This window comes from Elephas maximus, chromosome 25 (genome assembly GCF_024166365.1).
Source record: "Elephas maximus indicus isolate mEleMax1 chromosome 25, mEleMax1 primary haplotype, whole genome shotgun sequence".
Classification (NCBI taxonomy): domain Eukaryota; kingdom Metazoa; phylum Chordata; class Mammalia; order Proboscidea; family Elephantidae; genus Elephas; species Elephas maximus.
This window is the reverse complement of record NC_064843.1, coordinates 5531720-5551254: the sequence shown is the minus strand read 5'-3', so window position 1 is coordinate 5551254 and position 19535 is coordinate 5531720. Positions and strand designations below refer to the sequence as shown.

General features: G+C 62.7%; 1 protein-coding gene across 16 annotated transcripts; it reads right to left on the bottom strand.

Moving 5' to 3' along the window:
- Positions 1 to 1093: 1093 nt before the first annotated feature.
- RBBP8NL (RBBP8 N-terminal like) lies at positions 1094 to 18323 on the bottom strand. 16 transcript variants are annotated; one of them, XM_049869325.1, is made up of 16 exons: positions 18125 to 18323; positions 15068 to 15236; positions 13089 to 14903; positions 11144 to 11329; positions 9970 to 10012; positions 9248 to 9343; positions 8730 to 8842; positions 7766 to 7838; positions 7167 to 7324; positions 6995 to 7077; positions 6292 to 6455; positions 4944 to 5688; positions 4555 to 4681; positions 3993 to 4063; positions 3771 to 3900; positions 1357 to 1580 (listed from the first exon to the last, which is right to left on the bottom strand). In XM_049869325.1, exons 4-16 carry the CDS (start codon positions 11202 to 11204, stop codon positions 1450 to 1452), a joined length of 1995 nt encoding a protein of 664 aa, XP_049725282.1. In that variant the 5' UTR covers positions 11205 to 11329; positions 13089 to 14903; positions 15068 to 15236; positions 18125 to 18323; the 3' UTR covers positions 1357 to 1449. The 16 variants fall into 16 exon arrangements, 15 of the variants coding, with proteins under 15 accessions (XP_049725296.1, XP_049725297.1, XP_049725282.1 ...); XM_049869338.1 differs by having other exon boundaries at positions 3771 to 3897; XM_049869326.1 differs by having other exon boundaries at positions 11144 to 11280.
- Between the last annotated feature and the right edge of the window lie 1212 nt (positions 18324 to 19535).

The window sequence follows — 19535 nt, the reverse complement described above, 5'->3', positions numbered from 1 at the left end:
GAAGACGCCTTGCTTGAAGGGTGCAAGGTTCTTGGCACGCAGTGAGAGCTTAATTACCGTAGTGGTGAGAAATCAATACAGATGCAGGGATCTGTCCGGATCAATGGTAGGCGCGGCCTGCCTGACCAGCGCTCCCACCGCCTGGACTAAGGGCACTTCTGTTTCACTTCCCACCCCTCTCAGGTGCCCTCCTCGGCTCTAGGGCGGCAAGCTGGACCCCTACCCCCTTCACTGCAATCACCCTCTTTACTGGACATACAGCCCTCATGGGTGGTGGGGGGAGGTGGAGGTCTCACTACTCCAGCCTGCAGACACAGGACGTGGGCTTTCAGCCTTCACCCCACCTGGCCACTACCACCCCTCCAGGGAGCTCCTTACCCCCCAAATGGGACTAGAGGGTTTAGGTGGGCAGCTGCAGGGAGCCTGGCCTTCAAAGCAGATGTGTACAGCACACAGGTTTAATTTAATTTGATTCCAGAAAAATCAATGTAACCTCTAACAGCTGAGAGACTGCACACGTGTGCATGCGCACATGTGTGAGAAAACACACACACACACACCACACATCCCTGGACTTCAGGTTCTCTTGGGAATTCAGTCCTCTGGCGGTGTGGGCAAGCTGCCCCCATACAGAATGGCAGAACTGTGAGTGGCCAACGCTGGGCCTGTGGCTGCGAAGCATGCCAGTGAGGAGGGGGCTCTGTGCTGGTGAGGGGGCAGGTGCACACCAGCTGTGTCACCATGCTCAGCCCTCCCCAGGGGGCACTCCGCTTCCTGCAATGTTCTGCAAATGGGGCAGCCGACCTGGTTTTGTCCTGCCCTCCTGCAAGCAGTGACCTCCAGCTCCGGGATGCATTGAAGCACCTCTTGGGTGGGGCGCAGGCTGTGGTCCCTGTCCAGGCAGGTGGAGGTCTGCCTGACCCCGACTCTGCTGGTACACGTGTGTTCTTCCTTTACAGGTTTATTCTCCGAGCCCCTGGGACCATCCCCCCTTCCTCCGGTCTTGCCCCCAGACGCCCGTTTGCCGGGACCCCACGAGAGGGCGCCCGAGACCACTCAAGCTTGGCTGGAGCTGCTGAAGGCGGGGGGGGGGGGGCGGGGGGGAGGCATAGGGGAGGAGGCATCCGGGATGGTATGAAGCATCTTGGTGGGGGGGGTGCGATGCCGGGATGGCCTGCCCGCGTGGGAGGAGGAGCTGAGCGATCCTCCTCTACACTCCCCTCCCCATTCCCCCCAAAGAAGCAGGCGCTGGGCCAGGAGGCATTTCTGAGATCCTGGGGGGTTGGAGGGTTCCCTCTAGGCCTTCCTGGCCCCACTGCTGGCTATCCATCCGTTCACTGCCTGGAACCTGGCCTGGGTCTCCACTGCTTGGTGATGTGGTCTGTCCTGGCTGTGGCAGCTGGGGAGTGTGCAGTCCCTGAGAGCACCCACCCCCTCCGCCTGGCCTGGCTAGGTCTCCTCCCAGTCCCGGCTGCTGGGTGAGGGGCTGCTGTCCTCAGTGTCCTGTGGGCTCCCAGGCCCCCCGCCCACTGCCAGGGGCTCTGGAGGTTTCCATCTCCCTCGGGAGGACTTCCTGGAGGCTGTGGAAGGAGGACCCAAGTCAGGCTGGGAGGCCCAAGTGGCTGGGCACTGCTGGCTTCATGCAGCTGACCCTCTTGAAGTGACACTGGGCAGCTCCTGGGCCTCCAGAGCCACATTCACAAAGTCAGCTGGCCACACTAATGACTGACATCCATGGGGGCGGGAAGTAGAGGGTGGTCTGATTCGATTCCCAGGCTGAGCCGTGGGAATCTGGTGGAAGCCTCAAGCCCTCTCTCCAGGTCTGTGACCTTGAGGACAGGGCCTGACCTCGGCTCCCCACCCCCCCCTTTTGGTGCCTTGAGAAGGACTGTGACATCCAGGTGACCAGAGCTCCTCCACAGGGCCTGGCCTGGGGCTGGGACCACAGGGCAGATGTGCCAGATTCCTGGGACCATGGGTGGTGGGGGCCCATCCTGGCTGGACCCACCAAATACTGGGTTGGCCTGCTCCGAAGTTCACTGTGTGGCGGACACAGCAGAAAGAGCTCGGGTTCTGGGTCAGATGGGTGGGATTAGAATCTAGACCCTACATGTTCACTCTATGACCTTGGGCACGTTATCTCCCTTCTCTGAGCCTTGATCTCCCCACCTGTGCACAGGATAATCCTACCTTCTGGGCAGGTAGGTCATGAAACCCAAAGGTGGGAATGACTGTGCCTTCCCCCCTCCACGGGAGAGGTAAGGGGCATTGACTGGTGCTGAGCCTAGGGCATCATGCCTGCACAGTGGGTGCCCAACACGTGTTGGGCCTGTTCTCACTGACCACCAGGGTAATGCCACAGGAGTGTTGATGGGCAGCCTGCAGAGCAGGGGTGCCCATGGGGGAGGCCTGCCAGCTGACCCCTGGCCTGGCTGGATGGTAGGACACGACCTCAACCTGCTTGCCACATGGGGGCGGCTCGGCTCATCCTGGAGGCCTGGGAACTGCCCAACACGTCCACCGGATGGACAGGACTGCGGCCTCAGCCAGGACCTCAGAGACAGGAGAAAAGGCAGGGAGCCGGCCCCTCACGACTGTGAGGAGCGTTCCTGGCAACAGTGGTCCTGCTTCGCCGCTGGGCCTGGACAAGCCCCACGGCCGCACCGAGGTATTAGCTTAGGTGTTCAAAGCCCCGGCGCCAGAAGGCCGGCAGAGCTCACGTTCCCGGCCAGAGCGGGAAGGGGGAGGCTGTCCGGACACCCGAGGCAGGCCCGCAGCCCCTGCGGCCTTACGCGGGGAGCGGGGCCCGAAGCACCACCCTCAGCAAACGTCTGAGCAGCGCCAGCCCAGCGGAGCCAGCACGCCTCGCCCCCAGGGCCCCGCCTGCGCTGCCGCTGCTGCTACTGGAGTGTGCGCAGAGGGAGGGGGCGGGAAGGCCTGGGGCGGGGGTCCCGGACCACCAGGACGGGCCACCGGTGGGCACGACGGTGATGGCGCTGCTGAAAATGGGGACGATGGCTGTCTTCGGCGCCTACGCGTTAACCTGCTAAATCCTTGCAGTAGCCCTAGTGTCGGCCCCTTTGACGGGTGAGGAAACCGAGTCCCAGAGGTGAAGGGACTGGCCTGGCCACTCAGTGAGGGAGGGCCGGGGCCGCGTCTGCTGCCAGGCCTGACAGAGACCCTACTCTTAAGGGGCCCACTGTGGAGGGATTTGGGGGCTTTTGCTTCTGGGTTCGAGCTGGTCCCAGGAGGAAACCCACCCCTCAAATGGCCAAAAGGGGAGGTGTCGCGGGTGGGCGTTAATGCGTTAGTGAGGCAGGCCTTCCCCCAGGTCCCGCCTCAGCCCCGCCCCAGCCATCAAGCCCTTCCCACTGGCCCCTCCTACCCCGCCCCCAGCCCCGGCCTCTCCCGCGGCCCCGCCCACTGACCCCGCCCCCACTCGGGCCCCCCTGTCTTGGCCCGCCCCAGGCCCACCCCGGCCCTAGACCCCGCCCCTGGCCTGGCCACCAGCGCGCCCCGCTACAGCCCCCGTCCCCGGTCCTGGCCCAGCCCTAGTTCCCCCCCGAGACGCCCCCCCACCGCAGCCCTAGGCCCCAGCCGGGCTTCCAGCCTCTCCCCTGACCCGTCCCTTTTTTCCTAGCGCCGTCACGCTGGCCCCGCCCCGCCCCGCCCCGCCCCAGCCCGCCCCGGCCCGCCCCAGCCCCAACCCCCTCCCCGGCCCGCCCCGCCCACTGGTCCCGCCCCACTAGTCCCGCCCCCGCATCTAGTACCTTTGCCCCGGGGGGCCGACGCCCGCTTCCGTTTGCGCTGCAGACCGTGCTGGAGCTCCTTGTCGCAGGAGCACCTGGGCCCCTCCCTTGGCGTGCTGGGCTTGGCATCCGCCTCGGAACTTGGGGCCTTCTGGGCAGAAAGGGGTAAGATGAGGACGAGGACCTCCCCCCCACCCCCAGATGCCCTGAGCGATGGCCCCGTGGAGCGTTTTCAGGACCCACCTCACTGTCCGAGGTGTCTGGCTCGTCCAGTCCGTCCGACTCTGGCCTCTGCGCCTTCGCCTTGCTGGACTCTGCGGGACACAGGGTGCCGGTCGGGCTAGACGGTGGCCTGGGAGTCTGGTGACTCTGGCGCCGAGAAGGCTGAGATGAGGTCACTGAGACACAGAGGGGCCAGCCGCCTGTCCCCCCTTCCCCCCCCCCGCCCCCCGCCACAGTCCTCGTGAGAGGCAGAGCTGGGATTTCATCCAGGACCAGCAGCTCTGAGTTCCCTGTGTAATGACCCACCAGCTGGGGTGCCATCACTACTGGCGACGGGGATCTCTCTACCTGTCCTCAGCCCTGATCCCTAAGATGCTCTTCCCTTCACAGTGTGTGGCAGGAGGAGTGCCCACCTGGGGCCCCAGCTCCATTTCTGGGTCTGCAGGTGGGAGACTCAGGCCCAGGATTAAGCTGGTTAGGCAGACAGAGGCTGAACTTGGCCCTGGACCACCGGGGTGCCCCCTCCCCAGCAGGTACCCCTCCCAGACAGACCCTCGTGCCCCTGGGCAGTGCTCATGCCCACCTGTGTGGCCATCAGTGTCAGGCCTCTCTGGGTGGGTGGGCTGCCTGGGCCTCCCTCTGGGCTCATTCACCATCCCACCTGAAGAGGGTAGCCTGAGGCGGTGTTCTGGGAGGGGCTGTGGGGGGGTCTGGGGAGAGCCAAGTAAGTGGCTTGAGTTCATTTTGGGGGACTGCCTCTGCCCCCCAACCCAGCCAGCCCTGGATGCAGCCCGAAGGAGCCTTCGGCTGAGGGCCATTTCCCCTCTAGTGTGAATTGGGCACGCCCACCACCCTTCTTCGTGGGCATGGTAGGGCAGAGGAAGAGCCATCTGCCCCTCGAGACCCTGCTGGGGTAGAGCGGTTGGAGGCCCAGGATGGGGACTGAACGCATGGCTGGGGCTGGGCCCTTACCAGTGGGGTTGGGGGTTCCTCAGTCTCTGGTGCTCTGGCCCCCTTGGTGCGATTGCTGATTGCCTGGGGGCTGGGGATTAGGGGTCTGGACTGGGCAGGTGGCTCAGCTCCCTGGGGTGACTCTGGGCTGGGAGTGTGGGTGGTTGGGGGGCTGAGTGACCCAGGGTGGCAGGCAGGCTTGGGGGCGTTGCGGCCACGGCCCCGATCTGAGAGGTCTAGGGGCTTGTCTGGGGCATATTCTTGGAGAGCCGCAACCATCTCGCCCCTGGGGCTGCCCCCGTCTGTGGGCTGTGGGTGCCACCCCTCGTGCCAGGCTGCTGTGGTCAGTCCTGCCCTGGCCACCTTGATGTCCTCAGGGCCCTCGGAGTCTGGTCCAGTGGGCGGGGAGGGTGGCATGCCCCCTGGCACAGGCAGGCCCTTTGGCCTGGCACTGCCAGCTCGCACTCGAAGCCGCCGCTGGGTCAGGAGCAGGTGCAGTGTGCCCTCCAGCCGTGGGTCCCTCACATCCGCCAGGGTCCCTGGCAGGCCCAGGAGGCCCGTGGGCCCCTCCCAGCTCTCAGTCTCCACAGCTTTTAGGGTCTTTGGCCGGGGGCCATCAGGGGCCATGGTGGGGTTCAGGGAGCTGCTGCGGGGGCTGTGGATGCGCAGGGCCAGGTGGCGGCTCAGGAGGCCAAGGCGGTCAGCCTGGAGGGAGCGCTTCAGGGCCTCAAAGGCCATGGTGGAGGGCCGGGAGGCCCGCAGGAGGCTGCGGAGGAGGGGCCACATGAAGGCTGGTGGGACCAGTAACGGTCCTGTGGGCCCTGGGGGGAGAGACGGCGGCCCCCCATTTTGCAGGTGAGGACACTGAGGCCTAGGGAGGTGAGGGTAGGCTCTGGACGCCAAGCCATGTGGGCAGCTGTGGACCTGGCTAGAGGGCCTGAGGCTAGGGTACTGAGGAGGGCCTGGATGCCCGCTTCCATCTCTGGGTTTCCAGCAGGACCTTCTCTCCACAGGCACATCAGGAGTGCCCCCTTCCTCCCACGCAATCCCGGGCACTCTCCTCAGATACAACCCTTGGGCCTTAGATGGACAGGAGAGGCTCCCGGTGCCGAGTCCTGGTAAAGAAGCTGCAAGGAGTGGGCCCCATCTGCTCTCCCTGTCCCCCCAGCCCCGGCCACTCAGGAGGCATCCGCACGGGGACTTTGTGCTAGGCAGGTACCCAGGAAAAGCCAAGGCAGGGTAGGGCAGGGGCTCCTGGAGGGATAATCAGAGGGACGGCTTGGCCTCTTTTGGGAAGGAGGGGGACCAGAGTCTGAGAGGGGACCTCAGGTGAGGCCGCACAGGCAGCGGCAGTGGGTGGGGCCCTTACCTGTCCAGTGGGAGGCTGGGCTCATAGTTAGGGCTGGGCGGGCTGCTCCTGGTGGGTGGCGGGGGTGTCCCGTTGGAGGAGCTGTGGTCCACGAGGCACACCTGGGACCCAGGCCGTACCACGGCTATGGTCCCATGCAGCTGGTTGGAGATGCGCTGCGGGCTCTGCACAGGGCGGGCGGTCAGTGGGGGTGAGGGCTGCCACCCTTCACCCCTGATCCCAGGCAAGCCATGCACAGGGTGGGTGGTCAGTGGGGGTGAGGGCCGCCACCCTTCACCCCGATCCCAGGCAAGCCATGCACAGGGTGGGCGGTCAGTGGGGGTGAGGGTTGTCACCCTCCACCCAATCCCAGGCAAGCCATGCACAGGGCAGGAGGTCAGTGGGGGTGAGGGCCGCCACCCTTCACCCCTGATCCCAGGCAAACCATGTACAGAGTGGGCGGTCAGTGGGGGTGAGGGTTGTCACCCTCCACCCAATCCCAGGCAAGCCATGCACAGGGTGGGCGGTCAGTGGGGGTGAGGGCCGCCACCCTTCACCCCTGATCCCAGGCAAGCCATGCACAGGGTGGGCGGTCAGTGGGGGTGAGGGCCGCCACCCTTCACCCCCGATCCTAGGCAAGCTGTGTGCAGGCCGAAGGTCACTGCCCCACCCGTTGGAGCTGTGAGGCTGGTGCCCAGTGCCCTGCCTGGGGTCCTGCCCTCACCATGTCTGGGGCCCGCGGCCCGGGCAGGTTGGCACCTGGGGAGATTTTGGTGGCAGATGATGTCCTGTACCCCAGTGGCTGCTCTGTAGGGGAGAGACAATGGGCAGGAGAGGCTGGGCACAGCCTGGGGGGGCTCCATGATCCTGCTGGGCCCCTCCCACCCTGCACTCACCTTCTCCCCGTGGATCTATGCTGGGGCACTCGGCCTCAGGCTCCTCATGGCCTTGCGGTGACTTCTCAGTACCAGCCTTCTGGCCGCCAGGGGAGGGCAGTAGCAGGGGTGAAGGGGGGTCCGTAGCACCCTCCCTGCTCAGGGGCTTGGGCCTGTCTCTGGAGGGGAGGCAGAGATGGGGAGGTGAGGGAGGACAGTGACCAAGGCTAGCAGAAAAACCAGGCACTCTCCTCGGGGCCAGGCTCTCCTCAGAGGACCCGGGTGACAGGGAGACCCAGCTCTCGACCCTGTCTGTGAGTCCACCATCAGCACCCCTTCCGCACAGCTCAGCATCATCCTTGAGGCTCTTCTCAGTCCACACGCCCCTGGCAGAGCCTCCAGGGTCAGAGCTGCTTCAAGTGTGGGGGACCCATTTCGTTTGGGGGCATCCCTGGGGGCGGCTGCTGTTCATTAACTTAGGAGTCTCTCTTTGGGAGGTGGCCTGGGAGTCCCCTCACCCTTCCCCCTGCACCTTGTGCCCTGGTCCCCCCACCCGTGTGCCATGGGTGCTGTGGGTGGGCTGTGGGGAATTGGGGTATCATGCCTCCTTCCCCACTCACTCCAGGCCCCGAAGCCGCTTCACCTCCTCCTTCAAGCTCCTGTTCTCCTCCTTCAGCCTGGTCATCTCATTGGCTGTGGAAGTCACTGATTAATGATGCAGCTGGGGGGAGGAGCAGGACCAGGGAGGGGGTCCTTACAGCCCGAGGGATGTCCCCTTCTTGTCCGGTTCCCAGCTTTGTCCCCAGCACTTGGCCCAGGGCCTGGCATGCGGTAAACCATAAAACCAAACCCGTTGCGGTTGAGTCGATTCCGACTCATTGCAACCCTATAGGACAGAGTAGAACTGCCCCATAGGGTTTCCAAGTAGTGGCTGGTGGATTCGAACTGCTGACCTTTTGGTTAGCAGCTGAGCTCTTAACCACTGTACCACCAGGGCTCCTGGCATGCAGCAGGTGCCCCATAAATGCTTGCCTTGAGGGTGTGAATAGTGACAGGTCCTCCCCCAGTTCCAAGCTTGCCCCTGGGGACTTCAGGGAAGGGGGTTTGTCCTTTGTCATTGGTAGGACTGTGGCCCTCCTCAATGTTAGGAGAAAGCTGGGGCCCAGAGTGGGGCAAGGAGCCCCCAGTCCAGGGACTAACAGTGGGGGACATGGCGGGGCCAGCTAGGGTCTTGTGCCTGGCATGGGCCCTGGGCATGGGTCTCCTTGTCTGTAAAATGGGGTGTGGTGCCCCCCCCCATGGCACGAGGTGGTTGCCTCCTCCCCTTTCTCAGAGATGGGGGGCAATCATGGTATACCCAGTAGCCCTGGGACCCCCAGGTAGGATGTTAGGGTGGGCACAGCACACCCAGTAGCCCTAGGAACTCCTAGACAGGACACTGCAGGGGGGCACAGCACACTCAGTAGACCTGGTCCCCCCAGACAGGACGCTGGGGTGGGCACAGCACACCCAGTAGCCCTGGGGCCCCCAGACAGGATGACCGGAGCCCAGTACACCCGGGCGGGCGGCTGCGGCGGGGCTCACTCAGGAGGAAGATGTGCTGCAGACTCTGCAGGTGGGCGCTCTCAAACTCCTGCTGCTTTTTCCTGGCCAGCTCCTGGGTCACCATGCAGCGGTCACACAGGCCGGCCCGAAGCCTGGGGGCAGGAGTGAGAGGCCGAGCTGAGAGTACAGCCAGCCGACTCGCATCACTCGGAGGGACCGAGGCCCACAGAGGCGGGGGCCAGATCCCTTATTGCCCCCTCCCAGGGTATGCCAGATCCCTTATTGCCCCCTCCCAGGGCGTGCCAGTCCCTTTCCCAGCCTGTGTTCCGTAGACCCCCCACCCCATGCCCTGCCCTGTGAGGTAAGGGTTTCACGTTCAGTTAAGTTTGGGAAGGAATTCTGAAAGTGCAGTCTACGTCAGGACCTGAGGAGTCGTGCAGTGGAGGACCTGCCTGGTTTGGCCTACCCCAGTGTCTCCCAAACGCATTCACCGAAGAACCCGTTCTGTCCCTGAGCTCCGCCGCCCCCTCCCCCCGCCCCATAGAGCGTGGCCTCACCTGTTCTCCAGCACCCGCACATTCTCGGTCAGCGCCTTCTGCTGCTCCCGGAGCTGGTGGTTCTTGGCAAACAGCTCCTCCATCCTCTGGGCATCCCTGTGGTAGCAAACCGAGAGGGGGGTTCCTCTCTGCCAGGGTCACCGCACACTCGGGCCCTCTGTCCAGCCTGAGGCCTCCACAGGGCAGCTCTCCCCTGGGGTGCCTGCTCAGGGCCTCGTCCTGCTCATTGTGTCCCCCTGTGGGGACCTGTGCTTATAAAGTGGAGCTTAACCCAGCGCTCTCAAGCTGGAGTCATGGCACTACACTTCAGGACGTTTGTTCTGTCCATGTGCCCATCGTAGTGTCAGCGCTCAGGGGAGAAGTGTAGCCCCGTCTGTGAGATGGGGACCTGAGGTGTAAACCCATCGTCTGCGCCAGAGGAGGGGGCGTCTCAGGTGCGCTGTTGCTGCTGCCCTGGGGCAGGAAGACGCCCTGTGGGCTGCCCACCTTGGGGGTCCCTGCTCAGTGGTGGACTTGGAGGCTGACACACTGGGCTCAAGTTCCAGCTCTATCACCTACTCACTGTGTGACTGTGACAAGCAACTCACCCACCCCTCCCAGCCTCAGTTTCCCCTGGGGTCATGGCACTACCGGCATCCTGGGGGCCTGGTGGTCCAGACTCCCGGAGGGGCTGCAGTCCCTGCTCCCTGTGCCCACTTGGCCCGGGGCCACCGTGCACTCACCGGCACCTCTCAGAGTTCAGTTCCAGGAGCTTGTTCTGCAGGCCTAGCAGGAGGGGGAGAGAGGCTGAGGGCCAGACCCCATATGTTCACCCTGCCTCCCCCACGGTGGGGCAGGGCAGAGTCATAAGTTGGTACCTCCTGCCCATGGTATCTCTGGACCCCTGGGTCCTCTCCCAGACTCCCTGAGGGAGACTCGCAGGCCACCCTGCCCAATGGGTCCCTGCCTGGTCAGCCACTGGACACTCCAGCCTTAGCTCCACCTGGTCACTCTGGTTCTGCACCTGGGGTCTGGGCCAACTGTCCCCCTTCCCTGGGGGTCCTGGGCTCTGTGGCATCTTTCTGGAGGTTGGCAGGGACTGTGATGCTGTGAGTGACCTGACACCTTGGCCTGTCTTGGGAAGGACAGTGAGGAGCCAAGAGGGGGCCGTTTCAGGGGATGTGGTGAGTGTTGAAATAAAGTGGCTTTGGGGACAGTTCCTGAAGACCTCCTCATTGTGCTTTGTGACCCACCATGGGTCCCGCGGTCCCAGGAGCCCAAGGGTGGGAGGGCATCGTCTCAGCAGCCGCCCTGCCTCTCATGGTCACTTCAGAAGTAACCCAAGCCTTCGGAGGGTAGGTTTTGTGAGTGCTCACTCACTGGAAAGGCTCTTAAGGAGGGTCTGGGTGAGCATGGGGGTGGGGTGAGTGGGGACTCCAGCCTGTCACTGAGTGGGGAGCTGGGAGGGAAGTGAAGAATTTTAGCCTGGGGAGTCAGTCCCAGGAACTGTGAGGTGGGTGCCCTCCCTTCTGAGAGGTGCCCAGACCTCTTCCCAGAGAGCGAGGTTGAGTCAGGGCTTCTCCCTTTGGGGGAACACAGCTCGGACAAGCTGGGATGCTGCTAGTAGCAGGTAGCCTAGGCGTTCCTAATGTCACTCTCGCGTCCTGCCCCTCTTGGCTGCACTTTGAGTTCCAGTGAGCACTCATGCTGGGACTGGGCCAGGATGGTGCGTGGCCATTTTATGGCTCCATGGCCTGAGTCAGGGCACCCCTTCCTGGGCCTGGGGACAGACCCCCAGGTTTGGGGAGAATGGAGACTGCTGGCAGGAGCTTTCTGGCCTGGCTTGGCCCTTAGTGCCATGTGTCCGGGGGGCTGTGGAGACCCCTGCCCAGGACCTACTGTTCCTGCTGCACTCACCTAGGACCTCCTTCTCGTGGATGTCCTTCAGCCTGTTCAGTGACTCCACGAAGGTCTCCATGGCTCCCCGAGGCCCTGGCCTTGGCCCCACCGCACTCAGGGCGTGGGGCTGGGCTCTTCGTCTCCTCTGTTGCCAGCTTGAAGAGGAGGAAGTTGGGAGAGGGGTCACCTTGGCTTAGGAAGGGCCTGTGTGTGTGGTAACACCAGAGCCTTGTCAGGGAATGCCACCTGGGACGGGGGCTAGAAGATCTGGACCCCATCCCACTCAGAGCTCTGTGAGCCTCTCCCTGTGACCTGCCCCACACCACCCCCACCACCCCCACCTGGTGAAGTCCGTATCTGGAGGCTCGTCTACATTGCTCTGGTCTCAGAGTATGCCCCCTCCCTCACTCGCTTACTGTTGTCCCTGCAAGGGAACTTGGACATAACACACACAGACGTGTACACAAACACAGGTACACAGAGACACACAACATGGACATGTACACACACAGACACACGTGTACACAGACATGCATACGCAGACACAGATACACACAGAGACACAGCACACAGACATGTACACACAGACACAAGTGTACATAGACATGCATAGACAGATACACACAGACACAGCACACAGACATGTACACACAGATACACATGTACACAGACATACAGACGTGTATACACAGACACAAGTGTACACAGACATGCATACACAGACACAGATATAGACACAGCACACAGACATGTACATACAGACATGTGTACACAGACGTGCATACACAGATACACAGACACAGCATACAGACATGTACACACATATGTGTACACAGACATGCATACACAGACACAGCACACAGACATGTACACACAGACACAAGTGTACACAGACATACAGATACAGAGACACAGCACACAGACATGTACACACAGACACAAGTGTACATAGACATGCATAGACACAGATACACACAGACACAGCACACAGACATGTACACACAGATACATGTGTACACAGACATACAGACATGTATACACAGACACAAATGTACACAGATATAGAGACAGCACACAGACATGTACACACATACATGTACACAGACATGCATACACAGACAGATACACAGACACAGCCCACAGACATGTACACACATACGTGTACACAGACATGCATACGCAGACACAGATACACAGACACAGCACACAGACATGTACACACAGACACACGTGTACACAGACATGCATACACAGACACACGTGCACAAAGGCATGCATACACACAGCACATTGGCATGTACACACAGATTGAGTGTGCTTGGGAGAGTGGGCGTGTGTGAGCATGCATGTGAGTGTGTGGGTGTGAGTGCATGTGTGTGTGAGTGTGCACATGAGACTCAGTGTGTGTGAGTGGGTGTGGGTGCGTGGGTGGGTAAGAGTGAGTGTGCAAGTGAATGTGAGCATGAGGGTATGTCAGCATGTGAGTGAGAGTGAATGTAAGCATGCGTGAGTGAGTGCGAGTGTGCAAATGTGAGTGGATGTGCAAAGGTGAGTGGGTGCGAGTGTGCAAATGTGAGTGGGTTTGTGAGTGCGAGTGTGCAAATGTGAGTGGGTGTGTGAGTGCAAGCGAGTGAGTGTGGGGGCAGTGTTGTTGGTGCCCCAACGCCCCTCCTCCCTGTGCCTCTGTGTGACTTTCCTGCCAGCCCGGGACCATGGGGGCCATGCCTGCATGTTGGTTCTCTGTCCAGGGCTGGTATCTCCACTAGCCTCCTTCACAGACAGGGGACCCGTACTCTGAGCCTCTCAGTTCACGCCGAGAGTCACTCACTGGAGAGCAGGGTCCACGCTCTGACGCTAGGCTGCCTGGTGCTCAGACCGAGGGCCTCACATCCTCCCTCCCTGGCACCTCACATTGATCTGCCCGCGAGGGGCCGCTGTGGGCTCTAAACACGCGGAGGCTCACCTTTCTGGGCCTGAATGCCACGACCTCGCCTGCACCACGGAGTCTACCACCCCTCGGCCCAGCCTTCACGTGCGCCCCGCAAGGACGCTCTGTGCCCAGCAGTGGGAAGTCGCTGGAGCTTCCGCCCCCGACACGCCTCCCAGCTCAAAGCGCACCTGCGCTCTGCCGTGTCCTCTTGAGGGCGGGCACAGGATCGGGTTCGCACTTAAAGATCTGCTCCCGGTGGCGTTCTGCGGAGTAGCCCCAACAGGAACCTCCAAACGCCCACATACCACTGTGGTCCTCACAGTGCCAGTGGCCACCTGAGGCTGAGTGGCAGGCCAGCCACCAAAGCCACTCTACGTGCTCCGTGTGCGCCAGGCTCAGACAGCGGGCTGGGTCCTCGTGGCCAGGCTAGGGGTCAGGGGTCAGGGCAGAGCTGGGACCAGACCCTAGACAGCCTGTGCCAGGGCAGCTGCAAGTGAGGAGAAGAGCATTTGGCCTGAGGCCTGGCAGAACCTGGGAGCCCTGAGCTGGCTGGGCAGGGCCCACTGGGGTGTTGTGGGAGTGAGAGGCCCACAGGAGGTAGGGCTCCCCAAACACATTTCGCAGACCTACCCAGGCGGCCCTGCCAGTGGAGGCCACTGCCTGGGTGGCCTGCGTCGGGGGCAGGGCTCTGGGCATGAGGGGTCTTGGGAAGGGCCCCCAACTGGAGGCTGGGCTGGAGCTCACCTGGGGACGATCAAGACACTGAATTCCAGAAGTGGCTGAGGGGAAACTAGGGCCGCCGGTGGGGGCACAGATGCATGACTGGTATTAGTAATCGTTCCGGTTACCGTTTCCTGACCACTTGGTCCTGACCACAGAGTGAAGAGCTCACCGTTCAGATGGGGAAACTGAGCCTCAGAGAGGTCACATAACTGGCCCTGGCCACCCAGTGGGACATGACAGGGTCAGGATTTGAACTCTGCTCCCAGGGCTACAGACCCTGCACGTTAGTCCTGTGTGCAGTGGGGGCATCTCCTGGGGTTTCCGTCTCCCATTCCCCTGGTGTCCCTGCCTGCCCACCTCCAGGGGTCCCAACATGCCTGTCTCCAGGGCTTCCTGCCTGCCTTCCCTTCTGGGGTCCCTGTGTGCCTGTACCCCTGGGATCTCTGCATGCCCATCCCCCAGGATCTCTGCCTGCCTATTCTCTAGGGTTCGTGTGGGTGCTGGCCCAGCCATGCTGAGGGCCCTGGGGAGGTAAGACGTGGAGCTGGGCCTTGGTGGATGGGAAGGGGCTGAGCCACTGCAACCTGAAGGCCCACCTGACCCACTGACGGGCAGCTCCTCCCTGGCCCTAGCACTGCGAGTGGGCCGTGGGCTGGGCCACTGTTGCCAAGGAGCCATCACGGGAACCCCTGTACCCTGGGCCTGGTCCACGGAAGAGGCAGGCACTGCGGTTGATGACATCAGGTGGTGTGGGGGCTGGTGGGACCAGGTTTCCTCTGCCGGCTCTGCCCGCACCCCAGGCTCCTCTGCGTCCCCCCAGCACCCAGCAGGCCCTGCCTGGCCATGAGGTCCTCCTTCTACCCCGGCTTGCCGGGGCCACCATTCACACCCCTCTACATGCACTCAACAGTGTGGAGAGCCCTCCGCCCTGTGAACGTGTGGCACTCTGACCTTTGGGTGCAGTGCCGCTCTCCGGCTGGCTCCCCTTCCCCCTCCCAGACACCCCACCAGGTGGCGGCACCCTCATTTCTCAGGAGGAGAAACAAGCCCAGGGATCTCACACAATCTGCCCAGGTACAGTTCCGGAGTGGTCTCGCTCGGTGCTGCCCTGCTGTCTCCCCCGATCTGATGGAGTGGCAGCCTTGGGACCGCCTCCTGGAGACCCCTGGCCTCTGTTGCTGTCCCCAAGCCAGCCCACCCATCCCATCATCCTGCTCAGCCCCAGCCCCCCCACCCTCCCAGAAAATCAGAGCGAGCTCTGGGCGGGGTGCTGAGGGCAGGGGTGGTACCTGGAGCGGGGTACAGACTGGGTGGGGGAGGAAGGGCAGACTGGGCTGGCACCACCAAGGCCTGAGGCAGGTCTCTGTGACTGGAGTCAGGGGCTCCCGTCTTGGAGCTGAAGGGCTGCTTTCTTGGGGAAGCCTTGTTCCCTGGGGCCAGTGTGGCACTGTGATGCTCCTGGAGAAGGGGGGCATGGGGGTGGGCAAGGTGGTCCATCTGGGTGAAGGCTCTGCCTGAGCAGCTGTTCTGGGAGAGATTGGCGCTGCGGTTTCTTGAACCAAGGTTGTATCACCCACATGAGCCCACGCCCTGGAGGCCTCTGGCCAAAGGGTCAGGAGCCCGTGCCCCCAGGTGTCCTGGTCTGGTGTTTGTCGGGCCTTGTGGAGCTGGCTGGAGTGCTAGGCTAGGGTGGGGTGGGGGGACTCTGACCACGGGCTGGGGTTCTCCAGGCTTGGACGCTCCACACGGTTGACAGGTTTGGAGGTGTCACAGATGCTGGGGCCTGAGCTGGGGGCAGGGGCCCACAGGGGAGCAAGTCTGCCGGGGCCTGAGGGGCTAGGCTGCTGCCTGGGGGTTGAGTTGCCTATGCAGACTTGGGGGCTGCACAAGGCCCAGGGGTGTGCGGAGCCTGGGTTCTCAGCACCCCAGAGAAGAGGGTGCACCCCTGTGGACTGGCCTGAGTGGAGTAGGGGTCCCCCTGAAAGGTGCTGGCCCTTGAGAGTCAGTCTGGGCCAAAGGTCAAAGGCATGGGCTTCCAAGTTGAGAGCCCTGGGTGGGGATCCCAGCTCTGCTCTTTATCCTCCATGCCCTGGGCAAGCTGCTTGACCTCTCTGAGCTTCTCCCATGTTAGGCTCCAGCCAGGCAACACAGGTAACAAAGGTAATGTGCTTAGCCTGGAGCCGGGCAGGCAGCGAGTGCTGGGTGAGTGGCGGGAGAGACGCTGCCTGCCTACCACCCTGTGCAGCCCCCCACTAGAGCCTCGCTCAGACTCTGGCTTGATGCTCACACACGGACCCTGGGTGGCAGCCAGCCTTGCTTACAGGTCCCTCGTCCCCTAGACACCCTCAAGTCCCATTGCCAAAAGACTTGTCTGTACGGGAGGCCGCGTGCCCCAAGTTCAGGGTGAGGGCCTCAGTTCCAGCACACATACTCACATCTTGGGACAGTCGCTTGCTGTGGCCACTGAGCCCCGGAGCCCTCCTACCTCCCAGGTGAGATGCTGTCCTGTCCACCACACCACAGAAGGCACCCTGGCCCCTGTCTGGACAAGCCCCATTGGGCTGAGCAACTCGGCCTGTGGTGGTGCCCGTTCTTGCCTGCCCTGGGGCTGGAGCCAGATCCAGTCCTGCCCTCTGGGGGCACCAGGGCCTCTGAGCACCTTGGGTTGTCTGAGGATGGCAGCAACAAGCCAGCATCCCCATGTGTCATTGCTGAGCCAAAGGGGCCCTGCCTGGGCATGGAGCTCCAAGGTCTGCCAAGGCTGAGTACCCCAGGCATGTGGTCAGCTCAACACCCCTCCCACCTTCCTCCTGGGGCACCCCTGCCTCCAACAGGGCCTTCCCCCGAGGAGCGCTGAGCCAACTGAGTCTGTCTGTCTGCCTGTCTGTCCCCCTCAGAAAGGCAACACTGACAACAGCTGCAATAGCAGCCGCGGTGGCTTCCGGTCCGCACTTGCCAGCTCTGTGCCACGCACCATGCTTACACTACACTGTGCCGAGGGTGCAAGGAAGATGGGCTCAGAGAGGCACCGCCCATGCTCCTCTGGAGCACCCCCTGTGTGCCTGGCCTGGCTCAGGGTGCAGCCCACACAGCCCTCGTGGAGGGTCATGGTCGCCCATTTGCAGACGTGGATGCTGAGACTGAGGCCAGTGCAGGTTGAGGACCTATCAGGTGGAGGCAGGATGCAAGCTCCGGTCTGGCTGGCTCCAGAATTGCACCTACCCTCTGAAGCGCAAGGCCTTTCCACAGTGCCTGGCCGTGCCTCAGTTTCCCTGTCCATAAAGCTGGCCATGGTGGCGAGCCTCTGGCTCCTGGAGGCACGAGGAGTCTCAGCTCCTGGGGCTGCTCTTAACGACTGCTTGCCTGACAGGCGGCTGGGAACGAGCAGCCTCCAGCCTCACATGAGGAGCTTCACATGGGCCCCCCACCGCCTGCGGGTGCCACGAGAGGCCCATTCTACAGAGGAAGCAGCTGAGGCTCAGAAAGATGCCACCTGTCCATGGTCACCTGCTCACAAGGGTCAGAACGGGGCTCAAGCCGGTCTCCAGGTGACCTCCTAGGCCAGTTCTGGGGCAGTATCCAGAGAATTGTCCCTACCAGAGCAGTTTCTAGCATCCACCAGACATGACATACCTGTGACACACATGTGCACACACAAATGACACCACACTGCATATATGGAGAAGCACACCTGGTACACACCAACACACACCTGTGCAGACATGTGCTCCCTCAGTGTCCCCCCCCACCCCACCATGCACATGGTGCATGCATCCACGGAGGGACAAGGCTGGTGCTGGGCTTGGCCAGGCAAGGTGGCAGATGCGGCTCGGGTAACCTTGGCCTGCAACCCAACTCCCCGGGTGGGCAGGGCATCTGCCCCACAGTGCCCGCCGTCCGCCCTGGCTGGCTGGCTGGCTGAGGCCAGTGGGGGAGGTGGGCATGGGGCCAAGGGCGGCTGTGTGTTCATGGTGCCCAGTGCTGACAGGAGGACAAGGCACCCTCACCCCTTGCCCTGGCTACACTCTGCCCTGCCCGAGTGAGAACTGGGCATTGGGGCAGATCTTGGATGGAGTGTGTAGCCGCTGACCCTTCCTGGTGCCCCGTCCCCTCACCTGTGCCCCCTCAAGTGTAACTTCCTGGTGCAGTGGGCACGGCCTGTGTCTCTACCCCTGGGCCCTGCCCCATCCAGCCACCCAGGAAGCTGCTGAACCCCTCCCCGGCTTGGCCCCAGGCCATGTGCCCCCGAGCAGGTGGCTGTGTGGTCCCCATGCCACCCATTGGCCGAGGACAGTCCAGCTGCCACCCCTGGCTCCTGCATGGAACCCCTCCGTGGCTGCCCCTACCTGTGCAGTGAGCCCAGCTTCTCACCCTCGGTTGGGTGGCCCACTCCAGCTAGCCAGCAGTGCCAGCGCCCTCAGGCATTTCACGTGCCCCTCCGTCACGCAGACCCCCGGAGCCTGAGTCCGGAACTGTCCATGCCCAGTGGAGCTAGAAGTGAGCAGTGTGTGAACCTGCACAGTAACAAGACATGATTTTGGCCAAACCCGATTTACTGGTTTTCTCTTCTCTCAGCCAGGAGCAGTAGGGAGGCAGGGACTTGCCAAAGCTGCCGGACGGGTTCTGCCGTCCACACACAAGTGGCAGAACGGGTCTGGCCTGAGCCCACATAGAGATCGGATTGTTTCCCCGAAATCGCGGCCATCCTGTTGGCTGGAGCCAAGTGGTTCATGAGGAGGAGCCGAGGGGCCAGGCCTGCTGGGAGGCATTGCAGCATGTGGGGGTGGCAGTGGGGAGCCACCCCACCAGCCCAGTGCTGGAGGCTGAGGTGGGTCCAGGGCTTCCTGCCCCTCGTCGAGGGCCACAGCCGATCCCCTGGGGCTGACCTTAAGTTCTAGCCTCTGTTTCCTTGTCTGAATTGGGGGCTCAGGCACAAAGTCAATGCCCTTTAGATGGAGCCATGGCCTAAGTGGATGACTGGGTCTGGGAAACACCTCCTGCCCTGCCCCTCCTGGAAGATAGCTGCCCCAGGGGGCTGCGGGCACTGGGCCCCTGGGCTGAGTCATCTGCTCTGGGTGGCCCAGTGGGTGTGGCAGCTCCAGCCTCAGGGTGCTGGGACCTGGTTGAGCCACGGCGCCAAGTGGGGCTGGGGCGATGCCTCCTGACTTGCTTGCTCTGTGGACGAGACGCAATGGCCGCATTTGGGCAGAAGGGGCATGCCTCCGTGGGCTGTACCGCCCAGCTGCCTCCCCACTCTCTGCTTTCTGGTGCCTCACAGAAGTGGGGAGAATCCTGAGTGCACGGCCCCCCAACATCACCCCCTTGGCCTTCCTGCAGACCTGGGATGGTCCAGGGCTCACAGGGGAGGCCAGGATCCTGGCCAACAGCCAAGGAGGCGGAGCCAGGGAGGGCCTTCCTGCCCCCTGCCAAGGCCCCTGCTGGTGACTGATGGCCAGGCCCTGGACTCTTGGGAGCGGCAGGAGGCATCATGAGGCCTCCCCAGGCTCTGGCCAGACCGTGGACCATTGCGGATGTTTCCCCCACAAGGCCTTCCCGTCTCCTCCTGGGGCACTGGTGGGGGTGCCTTTGTGCTGCCAGATGCATGTGTGTGGGTGTTTGTGTGTGCATGAGTGTGGCCACAGCCACTGCATGGGGACCATGTGCACAAGTGTATAGGCATGTGCAGGCGCATGCAGGTATGTGCATGTGGGTTCAGTTTGCACGCAGGCGTGTGCAGGTATATGTCGGTACATGCAG